This window comes from Gymnogyps californianus, chromosome 1 (assembly GCF_018139145.2).
Source record: "Gymnogyps californianus isolate 813 chromosome 1, ASM1813914v2, whole genome shotgun sequence".
Classification (NCBI taxonomy): Eukaryota; Metazoa; Chordata; class Aves; order Accipitriformes; family Cathartidae; genus Gymnogyps; species Gymnogyps californianus.
In genome coordinates this window covers 589352-601733 of record NC_059471.1, presented here as the reverse complement: position 1 = coordinate 601733, position 12382 = coordinate 589352, and the positions used below count along the sequence as shown (strand labels likewise).

General features: G+C 57.2%; 1 protein-coding gene and 2 non-coding genes across 3 annotated transcripts; all 3 read right to left on the bottom strand.

Moving 5' to 3' along the window:
- Positions 1-9389: 9389 nt before the first annotated feature.
- RPS11 (ribosomal protein S11) lies at positions 9390-12121 on the bottom strand. Its single transcript, XM_050898397.1, has 5 exons — positions 12092-12121; positions 11595-11726; positions 11284-11359; positions 10448-10577; positions 9390-9564 (listed from the first exon to the last, which is right to left on the bottom strand). Exons 1-5 carry the CDS (start codon positions 12104-12106, stop codon positions 9441-9443), a joined length of 477 nt encoding a protein of 158 aa, XP_050754354.1. The 5' UTR covers positions 12107-12121; the 3' UTR covers positions 9390-9440.
- On the bottom strand, positions 10157-10248 carry LOC127029804 (small nucleolar RNA SNORD35). The gene has a single exon (XR_007768235.1). It is a non-coding gene; the product is annotated as a small nucleolar RNA SNORD35 (small nucleolar RNA).
- On the bottom strand, positions 11066-11158 carry LOC127029805 (small nucleolar RNA SNORD35). The gene has a single exon (XR_007768236.1). It is a non-coding gene; the product is annotated as a small nucleolar RNA SNORD35 (small nucleolar RNA).
- Positions 12122-12382: the final 261 nt, after the last annotated feature.

Genomic DNA, 12382 nt, shown 5'->3' with positions numbered 1-12382 from the left:
GGTCCTGAGATGCCACTGTCCATCAGCTGAGAGAGGCGATGGCACCTAAGGTGGGAGCTCAGTCTGCCCCGGCTGCCGGGGGGACGGGGCTGGCAGGTACAGGCAGGCTGCTGGAGCTGCCCGCTTTGACTTGGCAGGGGTGGGCTGTTGCTTGCACGGGCCTGCCGAGCGGGTGAGGGCTCCAGGCTGACCCAGCCGAGTGCCTCCCCACCGGCACGCTGCGGGGCACCGGGGCTGGCACCCGCCTGCAGCGTGCCCGTGCCCATGCCCCTGCGGTGCTGTGGGGACCGGCTGCACGAGCGCAGCGATGGGCTCGGTCCTGACCCAGGTCCTGCCTCGGCTCTGCCCGGTCCAGGGCTGTCATCAACATTTTTGGACCACGCCACGGCTCTCTGGGCCACTCCGGGTTGTGGCATCGACGATGCCTTGTTCCCGTGCCGGCTGCCTGAGCAGAGGCCCCTCTTGTGCGGTGGGGAGATGAGCGCCTTGCCCCAGGTCTGTGTGCAGCGCAAGCCTGGCAGCCTCCGTCTGCACCTCCTCCTCGTTTGCCCCCTGGACCTGGCCCACCTAGGCCAAACGCTTGTGCTCAGGCGATGAGTGTTTCTTGGGATGGGGGTTAGAAAGCAGGCTTACGGCTGTCACTAGCAGAAATGCTGCCAGAGGAGCAGGACGGTGGTTACGGCTGCTCCCGTGGGACAGGAGCAGTGGCTGCCACGGCGGCACTGTGCTACGGCCACGAAGCAGGGGACATCCCGCTGTGCCGGGGTGTCTGCATTGCAGAGACACAGGGCTGCCGCAGTGGGGAGCCCAGAGGAGACACGAGGACGGGAAAAAGGGACATTTCCAACAGTAAACTTGGAGGACCTCTGGGATATTGGCTAAGGGGAAAGCAACACTCTCTTCCTTTATTTTCTGTCAGAAAGGATGGACTTTGGTGGGACGGGTGGGTAAAAAACACCGTGGTGCGAAGTGGAAATGCACTGAGATCAGAAGAAACTCGGTCCATGCGGGGCAGCAGCTTGGGGAGAGGAGAGCTGGGAACTGAGTGGTGAGCTACTGCGGAGGTGGAAATGCTGGAACGAGACCTGGGCAGCTCTGCGCAACCTGGGTGCACTCCCCCACTGCACAGCAGAGGAAGGTTAAAAGCCTTTGCTTTGCCCATCCTCCTTGGGATCCCCACAGCCATCGCCCCTCTGCACCCAGGGGACAGCAGGGAGTGCCTGCCCTGGGGGGACAAGAGCCGGGGCACCCTGGAGCGTGCGGGCAGGGGGACCCCTCCTCAGGGTGCTTGCACAGAGACCCTGCAGTCCCGGGGTGGGCAACGGGGCCCCTCACTGCGCTTCGGCTCAGCCGTTCCAGCTGCCTGGCACAGGGATCACTCTCCGGACCGGCGTTCCCGTCAGCATTTGAGGTGCAGGGCTGCTGCCCAGCTCGTGCTCCGGCAGCGAAAACTCTGCGGACATCCCGACAGCGAGGGACGGCTGTGTTACCTTCTCTGTTCCTTCCCTGGAGCTATTCCCTTGCAGGCGGGGAGGGCGATTCGAGGGGGTGTGAGAGGGGACGTTTGGGGGGTGATGGTGCATGAGGGGTGTGCAGGGGCTGCAGGTGCAGGGCGGGAGGAAAGCTTTGGGTGGGAAGCGAGGACAAGCACATGTTGGGGGGTGCAGCTGAGGAGAGCATCCATGTGCTCGGGAAGCTTGTACACGTGGCCTTACAGATCACCAGCAGCGTGCTGGGATAACCACAGTGCTTCTGCTGCATCTTTCAGCTAGCCATGTAAGACACGGCAGAACTGAGTCAGGCCAAAGGTCCCTCTCGCCCTGCCTGGTCTCCAACCATAGCTGGATATTTAGTGAAGATTATAAAAGAAAGTCAGACAAAAAATTCCCAGCTATTCCCCATCAATAATTCACATCTGCCGGAGCTGGAGGCTGAACACAGAACGCGCTGGTTGCAAACCATCAATTGGGCTCTCTAATCCCTTTTTGACTTATTTATGCTTTTGGCTTTCCTAGGTGCCTGACACAATGAAACCATTCGTTATTGGCCTCGCAAAGCAGCTCTCAGATTTCAATATTCTGTTGTCTCTTGTGTCGTTATTCAAGAAACAGAGTGGGCAGATGAGGATTTCCACTCTGGGACACATTCAAATGGGCTTTCCCTCGATTTTCTGCTAGGAAGCAGTGTGACAGAGATGGGCGAGAGACCAAATGGGAATGCTGCAGGAAGTTGTGGGGGTCCACGGTCGCAATGCTGTTTTCGTCGCAGGACGTAACGTTAACGCACACCCATAACTGCTGCCAGTGCTTTGCTTCCTATTCCTCCCCTGTCCGGGAAGCCAGAGCTGCCGCGATGGGCACTGTGCTCCAAGGGAGTCATGGCGAGGTCCAGCCACATTGGGAAGCCTTTGCCTTCTCCATCCTGGGTGGGATCCCGGGGTGGAATCGGCTCAGCGTGGGCAGCTCTTCCCTCCTGCTCCAGGCCCTTGTGCCGTGGCAGGGTCTGGCTGCACCCGCACCTCCTCCGGACCAAGGGCATCCCGCGCGGGCACGCTGCCACTTCCCTGGGACGCCATCCCCGGCTGGCACTGCCAGGAGCGCTGCTGGGATGCCATCCCGCACCTCCTGCTCCGGCTGAAGGAGATGCCGCCTGCCTGGCCCAGGTATTCACTATCCACGCAGTCACCGCCGTGGAGACTGGTGGCCTCAGGTCCATTGCCCTTGACCAGGTCCTTGCCGCCTCCAGCCCACCCAGGCTGAAATCCTCGGGGTTTCTGCCCCCAGCACCCCTCATGAGGCCGTTCCAGACCTTGCATCCCTGCTGCTGAGACTTTTTTCCTAATTTCCAGCTCCGGTCAATTTGTGACCAATTTAAACTCATTCATTTTTGCTCCAAGATCATCATCTAGCTGAACTCCACTACGCTTTCCCCATTCCCCCTGCTTTCTCCTCCCGTTTACCCTCCACGGTAGTTATAGACAGCAAAACAGGCTGAGCAGTAAGTCACTGCTGCTAGAGTTGGCTGTTGATTTCCCCCCGCTATTTCGGCAGTTTTTCTGTGATCCCGCTGGGGTTTGAGTTATCCTCTCCGGTACCTGGGATGCTGAAACTGCAGGTGCCGCTCCAGGTAAAGCCCCGCCACTGCCCTCCGCAACAGCTCCAATGCTTGCCTTCAGCTAATACAAAATCTTTTGCATTAGGCACCCTGGAGAAACTGTTGCCCTCTTTTTGCGGCTGTATTACACACTTCTAGCAGACAAGATCCTGGTATACAGAAAAGCATCTTTTTGTTAGTCTGCAGAGCATGGCCTCGTTCCACATACCGTTAAATCTAATCTCAATTCAATTAATCCAGCCTCCATCATCTCTCGGTTATTTCTGAGCAATACTCAGCCCTTTGTCTACGTTGGCGGCGTCTCCTGGCTTTGCCTCTTCCTCCTCCGGAGCTTGCAAACGCGTTACCAACCACGCCTGCTCACCACGCAGCCGGCGGAGCCGGCACTGAAAGCATTTATTATCCTAATTCACAAATAACCACTGCTAAATATGAAATGTTCTTCTCTCCCCCTTTCTGAATGTCAAGGCAAAACGCTCTCACAGCCCTGGCTTGGGCTCACGCTGGCAGGCAGCAGCTGTGCCTCCATTAAACGGGGAACCTCGGAAGAAATTTTGCACAAAGGCTTTACAAATACCCTCCCGGTCCGAGGTGGAGGCGTGTTTTTTCCATGCCGTGTGCGTGAGCTGTCAGGCTGAGCGCCGGTCTCCCTCTGGGCTGCAGGAAGACGGTTTATTATTTGCAAATATGTCAAAGCTGTTTTTGAAAAAGATGGAAAGGATTTAGGGACATGTTTGGTAACAAAGCAGAGGAGCAGAGAGCTCATGGGTGAAAAATGTTCCCTGTGTGCGTGACAGGGAGGGAATGAGTGTTTTGGGGACAGCGTTTGTGCTGCTTACTCCCCGCCTGAGCTGGTCGGATGCTCCTGTACGGCTTGAGTTAGCAGAGAGGACGAGGTTGGGCTGGTGAGAGCTGCCCCATCGCATCCCTCTGCGGGGCGGCAGGGATGGCAGGCAGGATGGTCACATTGGGGCGAAGCAGGAGGGCAGAGCACGAGCCGCCCTTGTCCCGCGCGGATCCAGTGCCCCAGGTCTGGCAGGAACGAGGCGGCTGCAGGCGCTGAGCCCTGGCTTTCTGCGTGGTTGGTGTTTTTGAAGGCGTACCTGGAAGCCCTTGCAGTGTGCGATGAGAGGCGAGAGACAGCTGAAAGCTGGCTCCAAGACGTCTCTCCGTTTGCCTCCATGTGGGTGCAACACCTCGCTCTTGTCTTCGCAGTCGTAACATCTGTTTTCCCATCTGCTTGATTTTATTAAGTACCAGTTCCGTCTCTCTAAGGGATGCTGCCTTGAAGATGTGAGCCAGCAGGCTGATGTCCCTGAGTTTGAAAACCACAAGTACGTTTGCTGTGATCATATCTGGGGGAAGGAAAAGTCGTGATCCTCCAGCTGCTGGGGAAGGATCCCCCGAGGCCATTTTCAGCACGTCTCGTGCCCATCACACGCTGCGGCCAGGGGCGGCGGGGGGGGACAGACACCGGGCAGCCCCTGGGAGCAGCTCGTGGGTCTTGTGCCTGGAGCTGGGACCCCGGGCTGAGCCAGACCGAGTCTTGGCTTGCGGACTGGAAGTCGAGCTAAAATAGCATGAAAGTACAGCAGTGTACTTTAGTTCGTGCAACAAGAGGCTGCCCCGGAAGGAAGCTTTTCAAAAAGTCTGTTAATTTCCCCATCTTTGGTTTCTCACAATCATACCTGGTTTTTCTTATTTTCCAGGTGAAGGCACACGACTGCAGCATCAGGTATACTCTCCCCATGTACGAACACGCAGAATCAGGCTGTTTGTCAGCCGCCTTGTGTTTCAGCTAAGCAGTTTGGCTCCTCAGCTCCAACTCCAAGACGATTTCCATTCCAACCCACTTCTGCAGGTTTTCCCTGAGCCCACACCAGGTTTTCAAAGCACTTTGTGGGGTGTTTCCACCCGCGACGCTCTCGCCCTGCCATGCGTGCTCGGTAGAGCCGCCCCGCTGCCGGCAGACCTTCCTTGCTCGCGCAGCCGGGGACGCCGAGAGCCGCAGGATTGCGACTTCCCCGGCGGCGTGGATCTGGTGACGTGGGTGCAACCCCTGGCAGCGGGTTTCGGGAACAGCCAGCCAGGCAGTCGTCTGCCTGGGGAAAATATACACAACGTCCATCAGTGGTGATCTCAGATTCCTGGTAATCTTCACGGGGCAGGACGGCTTCTGTGACGATCCAGACAGACCCTTAGTTCCAAACTATTTCCTATTTTAAATCAATTAACAGATACATTTGGAAATCTATTCACTTTGTAACCTGCTTCTACTCTGTGACTTGCTGATACATTTTTAATGAGAACGTTATGCAATTGCTAAATAAAACTCCTTCCAGAAGTTAATTGGCCAGGATCTATTTTCCATTAAAACCAGGCTGAAGCATGAATTTCTGTTACCACCTTTTAGAGCTTCATTGACTGAGCTGTGTACGAGATTTTTTGTCTCTGTGCCTGTACGTGGGATCAAAACGAAACCAGCTCACCGGTAACGACCTGAGCCATCTCTTGGTGCCTTAAACGGGGTCCGTGTCTGGTCGCTGCTCGTCCCGCTGCCCCCCAGCTCTGCCCTGGGGTCCGTCCCCGCACCCTGATGCCGGTGGGAAGGGCCCCTGGTCTGCTCCAGCCTCTCACTGCCTGTGCCGGGGGACCCGAATGGCACCCAGCGCCCAGACGTGGCCTCACCAGCAGCGCAGGGCTGCTTTCGAGACGCCATCCTAAATATTCGTTGCACCCGTCTGGATGAGTGGTGGCGATGGAGGGTTTCCGTCTCCAGAACAGACCAACGCCGCGTGCCTCCACTCCAGCTAAAGAGAAGGTTTATCGGAGACGCCGTTGGTGCGATTTTCAAATGTTCACAATTTCTGAAAGCAAAAGGAGCCATTTATTTTAAACCACCAAAGACAACAAGGTTCCTCACGCAGAGCGCGGCTAAGTTAAGTTCGCATTTAAAACCTTCAGCCATGTTCACCGTAACTCTGGTGAAATTTTGACTCACAACCCGTCACAGTGAAAGCGGTGAAATTTTTTCCCCGAGCCTTTCTGCTGATTTGAAGATACCTCAGAGCAGACACCAGCCCCAGTGAAAACTTTCAAAACTGGACACCCTGCAGGGCTACTGGGGACTGATTAGAAGGTGTAATTAGGATTTCCCAAAGAGGTTTGGAAATATTAGCAGTGTAGCTTTATCTCTTCAGAGGTAAGTGCACGGGTCCCACTCAGCTCTCGAGTCAAATGCCTTTGGTGTGGCGACCGACACGGAGAGCCCGGTGAGCGGAGGCTCCTCGCAGCCACCGACGGGTGCAGGAATGGAGGGAGGAGCAGGTTTCTGGATCGGGGAGCTGCTGGTTGAGTGGCCGAGCTGCCTCCTCATCAAACATGGCAACACTAACGAAGGTGGGGAGCAGATTAATAAGTAAGAGGCCACTTATTCCCTCTCCCCCCAGCTCCAGACCAGGCCCCCTCCCTCGCCTCTCGCTGCTCTGCGAGACGATTCAACTCACCGAACTAGCAGAAAATGACCTGGAGAGAAGAAAAGCCGGCTGTTTTCTGCCAGGTCAGTGAGCGAAACCTGCCGGGAGGGAGACGGAGCAAGGGCAGCGAGACCCCCTCTGCTCGGCAGCGGCGAGCCACCACATCAGCTCCACCGGGTCGTGCAACCACCCCGGACACTGCTCAGTCTTGCTGCTCCTTCCGTAGGTTCTGAGCAAGCTGGAAGCAGCCTGATCTCTCTCCTCCAAGAGCTTCTAAGGGACAGATTACACACTCCTGCAGCAGCAGAAGCTGACATGCTCTTGCCAAGCGCCGGCAAGCAGAGCCATGCTGAACGCCGGATCCCCAGGGAGCGCTTGCGTTGGGGAAGCTGCTACAGCACGGCAGCGGGACACAGACCTTCCAGAGGTAGTCTTGCTGTACGTGGAAGTGGTAAACAACTAGCATTTTACCTAGACCTGCTTGGTGTGAAGGCAGTCAGCAAGGCATCCCTCAGCCGAGGTCCCGGCAGAGCCGCAGGCTCCTGCTGCGACATGCCCAGCACCTTCTCAGCACAGCCGCAGTGTGACACCATCCCCGAGGAGCTGCCGGGACTGGGGACAAAGCCAGGCCAACGCTCTGCTGGGCAGCCGCACAGTGAGCCCTCCCACACCCCGGAGCCCCCCTCCCGCCCCAAGACCACCACCTTTCCCGACGCCCTCCCATACGCAAGCTCCTACCTGACTCCTCGGCACCCGGGGACGTGCCTCCAGAGGCGCTCCCCCGGCTCGCTCCGTGGCTGACCCCTTTCAGCCCTTGCCTGGGTGACTTCTGGAAAGCACCGGCCACCTCCTTTTCACCACTCTTCTGGCCAGACCCGCTGCCTCCAGGCAGACGGCACAGCCGAGCTCCAGAGCTGATGCACATGCTGCTCCAGCACCGACACACCAGCGAGGCTGTGACATCCCCCAGCCCGGGCGGGAACGTCGGCTGCAGAGCTCTGCCGGGATCCTGTACCACCAGCTTCAGGGATCCTGTACCACCAGCTGAGCCCCTGCTCCTCCTCTTCCCCCAGCCTCCCACAAGGCTCGCAGATTTAGGCACAGAAACCTCCAGGCACCACAACCCCACGCGGATATGCCCCCCAGCAGCCTCGTCCGAGGGACCCCACAGGTAACAGCCATCGCATGGCTGCGCACAGACACCTCCAGCAGCCACCCGGACAGACCGGGCTGGTGCAGTTTGTTACATCTCCGCCAAAATAAGAGGGAAAGAGTTCAGGCAGAGCCCCCCGGCAGGAGGGGAAGGCTGCTGGGAAGCCTGGCAGGAAGGACCCTTCCCGCACAGAGACAGGGAAAAGCCGTCTGACCCGGCTGCTAGCGGAAACATTCACTCGTATCCTAGTGAAAGCTGACCCAGCGTTGCAAAGCTTTCTGATCAGTGGGCACTAACAAAAACACCTATTTTTGTATTGCGTGGGTCTTTGTACCAAATCAGGGTCCTATCTTCACTCTGTGGGACTGACACGAGATTGGCTTTACTGGTAATGTCTCCAGCCCGCTGCAGAGCGAGCATGCCTCCCAAATCCTCCTGAATTCCTCCCAGATGCAAGGGGACCTCCCTGCCACAAAGGTACAAGGCGGCACGAACCAAAAGCTCTCACACAAGCGCTGCTAAATTTTTGCAAGCCAGACGTGTGTTAATACAGAAGTGGCTTGTTTTCTGCAAGCTGTGGGGCACCAGGTCGCTCTCGCAGCCCTTCCCAGCACTACCTCCACAGGCAACTGCCAGAGCCAGCCCTGGGTTAAGGCAACGCTGCCAGCTGAACTACACGCGTTTAAAACACTGCCTTTTGATTGTTCCACCTCTGGTTCTCATCACACCCCCCTCCCGTCATCCGTACTGCGTCACGCCATCGCTCCCTCCCGGCTTTTCCCCCCGCATGTGGGATCAGTTTCCTACAGAAGGGCTTACTCAGTTCCCAGAATAACATTTCCTATGACTGCTGGAACCACAAGCAACTATCACCCCTAAAAAAAATCTGCAGGAAAAGCAGTTTCCTTGGCATTAATTCCTGTTCCCTTCAGGTGCTGACGCACCACAGCCTTGTAAAAATGTGCTTGGACGCCTTTGTGTGTGAAAACACCACGTGGCATGTTTCCCTTTAAATACATATTTAAGCTTTCTGAGAAACGATCTTTAAAGTCACAACTGCCTTTGTTATCACTAAGAGGCTTTACATTCTAAACCAAATTATTACGTAATCTTCCATCTGTTACCGTCTGCAGCTACGCTGGGGAGGGGTGAAATGGCACACCAGAAATCAGTATCGCACTGGAACGCCACAAGAACTCTCCAGAAAGTAACTAAAAGCAGTCAGAGCGTCTCCCCTTTTGCTTTTTTACTGTGCCCTGTTTCCCACACATTAAAAATCTAAGCCTTGGTCAGCCTGTCCTGGAATACAGAGCCTGGGACAGGAGAGGTTGCAACGGCAGCTTTCCTTCGGACAGGCTGTGCCGCACCTCGGAGCGCTCACTCACCGCACCGGTCAGATCATGCGTCGGCTCCGCAGAAAAATAGCAAGGTCCCTGTTTACCAACAAAGGCACGACACTCCCTCCTTGTCCCTCGCCCACTCACCATTTCTGAACAGAAAACCTGGACGACCTGAACCAAGACCTGCGTAACACTCACATTTTCCTCGAGAGGCGCACTCGTCTCGCCCGTTTCCACGCTCCGATGAGTTCACACGTGCCCTTGCGTCCCCACGCTATTTATTTCAGATTACACACACACACGGGGTACGTTTTTACAAAAGTTTTATTTGTCCTGCGTATCTTCCATACGGTGTTTTTAAAACTTCTGGAATTGCTTCTTGGTACCAGCAGCCTTTGTGACTTTGAGGACATTGAACCGGACAGTCTTGCTGAGGGGACGGCACTCTCCCACGGTGACAATATCCCCAATCTGGACATCCCTGCAAAGACATCGCTGGTATTTCAGCGGTTCCGAGTTTACGGCATTCGCGGCCGGTTTGCTCTGTAGCACAGACCATTCGCCTTGTGCGACGCTACCGAGCAACACAGCACTGAAAGCGACCTCGGATACCTGAAGCTGTAAAGCAAGGTCTTATTTTAAGTGCTGCGAAGAGGAGTGCGCCTAAAAAGCGGCAGCCGCCCCCCGCCCCAGCCGCCACAAGGCCTTGGGGTCCGTCACTCCACACCAAGCTCAAACTCAAGACAAGGCTAAACGCAAGCTTTCCACGAGAGCGGGATGAGTGCCGAGCATCGAAGGGAAACCCTTCGGAGACGGGGAGTTTCCCTTCCAGTGAGGTACAGCCTCAAAGCACTTCTTGAGCCGAATCAGCTGGACTGCAACGCTAGTCCAGGTTTTTCTGGAAATCCTGCACTCCAAAGACAGGCTTAGGAAACACGCAGTAGACAAAAAACCACCAGCCTCTGAACCTGTCCCCTCCGGCCTCAGCGTTTGCTTCAGAAACACCAAAGTTACCCTTTCTCGAGGGCTGTCACCGCGTATGGTTTCAGAGCAGGCAGACTGACCAGAACCTGTCTCACGGTTCAGCAATTGCCACCGGCATTGTCAGCAGCCCCCTCACCAGCAGGGACTCTGAAGACCATCGTGAGTTTAGACATCACCACCAGTAAGCAGGTTCCGGGTCAGAAGCAGCAATAAAACCGCACGTGTCACACTGATGTGCACGCTCGCTGCAGCTTCTACACAAAAGCCGAGTTCATTTATAAACAATGTATATAAACACACGTATGAGACATTCGGGGCACGTCCGGTGTGCGGGGCAGTAACGCTCCCCCCTCCCCATCGCTGCGGAGACTTGCACGCACCTGAAGCAGGGGGAGAGATGCACAGACATGTTCTTGTGGCGCTTTTCGAAGCGGTTGTACTTGCGGATGTAATGCAGGTAGTCCCGACGGATGACAATGGTGCGCTGCATCTTCATCTTGGTGACCACACCTGGGCGACAGAAGTGTGTGTGTGTGTGTGAAAACGTGACAGCGATGAGCATAAGCAAGCACGCACTGACCGCTGGCAAACTGGGCTGGAGGTTTGCGTTATAACTAACAGAGAACAGAGATTTTTTGAAGAGCTATCCAAGAGGATCGGCAGGGATGAGTGGCATTTGACACCCGAAGGCAGTACCCATCAATTCAAGTAATTGCTACTTATTTACCTTAATAAAAAACTATAGCACATCTTTTGGGGGGTGCTCTAGTGTTTCGCCAGGATGAAAGGGCTTTTTTTCCACCTTACTGCCAGGCTACAACCTTCAAATTTGTGTTAGAAACCAAATTATTTCTCTTGTCTTTTTTAAGACCTTCCAAGCATACTGTGACACACTTCCTAGAACCAACACTCCCTGCATTATCTGCTGCTGCCTTACATCAACATCTGCACCACAGAACAGCACATCTGGAAGGATAACTGCCAGCAACTGGTCCTTTCACTGGGCATCAGCAAAGCCGTGCGGCATTGTCGTCAAAGCCCCTTCACCGTGAGACTTGGAAGACCATCGTGAGAGAATGGCATCATGTGCAGCTCAAGGACCACCGCGGAGTTTCCAGGCAGCTCCAGATCGATGCTGACAGCTCGTGGGCTTTAACTGCTTACCCGCTTCAGGGCGGCCACGGGATTACATATGTCGTGTTACTCCTTAACTCACCTGACAGGATTCGGCCACGGATGGAGACATTACCAGTGAAGGGACACTTCTTGTCGATGTAGGTGCCCTCAATCGCCTACAAGGAGAAACGGCTGTCAGCATTTGGACGGACAAACAGCTCAGGCAGCAAACCAGCTCAGTGACCGTGCTCCGAGGAGCCACGCCTGCATCGGCCTACAAGTGGACGCACTCGGCGGGACCGTCACGGCCTTTGGGGTGCAGTGGGAGCAGACGCCGGGCCCGGGGAGCACGGCCAGGAAAGGGGGGGTGCAGCCCAGCCCGCCTGGCTCTGGCAGATGGCTGTGCCTTACCTCCTTAGGAGTCTTGAAGCCGAGGCCGATGTTTTTGTAGTAGCGGGGCAGCTTCTCCTTGCCACCCTCGCCCAGCAGCACCCGCTTCTTGTTCTGGAAGATGGTGGGCTGCTTCTGGTAGGCCCGCTCGGTCTGAGAGGGGAGGGAAGAGAGGGAAGCATCACCGGCAGCCCCGGGGCACGGCGCCTCCTCAGCCCCGGGAGCAAGCCAGACGCCGGGGCACGGTACCACGCCGACACCGAGGGCCTCTCCGCCCCGACCCCGGGGCACGGTACCTCACAGAGAACGACACCCCCCCGCCCCCGACTCCCGCACGCCGCCGCCCAGGCCGGCCCACAGGCCCCCTCGCCGGGCCGGGCCGCAGCCGGGCCGCAGCCCTACCGCGCCCCAGCACGCCCAGGGCGGGTGGCGGCCCCCGGGGGGCGTGCGTGGGGTGTCCCGGGGGGTATCCCGGGGGATGTCCCGGCGGCCGGGGCCTACCCCGACGCAGCGCCCACCTGCGTGTCCGCCATCTTGGGCCGCGCGGGGGAAAAGAGGCCTCCAGCCGCGCGCGGCGCCGCTTATCCCTGGGGCGGGGCGAGGGCGCCGGAAGTGACCTCACGGGGAGGCCGGCCGACAGACGTCACTTCCTCCGCTGCGCCGAGGGGACGGGCCCGGCCTGGCCTGCCTCCCGTGCAGCCCGGGGAGCCGGGACCGGCGCCCCGCGCAGCCGGCCCTGCCCGCCCCGGGGCCCGGTCTGGGGGGCACGGGGCCCCCTCGGCGCTTCCCCCCCGCAGGCATGCGGCGCC

What these genes read in the sequence shown, in the direction of transcription:
- RPS11 (XM_050898397.1), bottom strand. An exon ending in CCGTGGCCGAATCCTGTCAG is followed by an intron (nt 10,578 to 11,283) that starts GTGAGTTAAGGA and finishes TCTGTCGCCCAG; the next exon opens with GTGTGGTCACCAAGATGAAG. An exon ending in CATCTCTCCCCCTGCTTCAG is followed by an intron (nt 9,565 to 10,447) that starts GTGCGTGCAAGT and finishes ATGTCTTTGCAG; the next exon opens with GGATGTCCAGATTGGGGATA.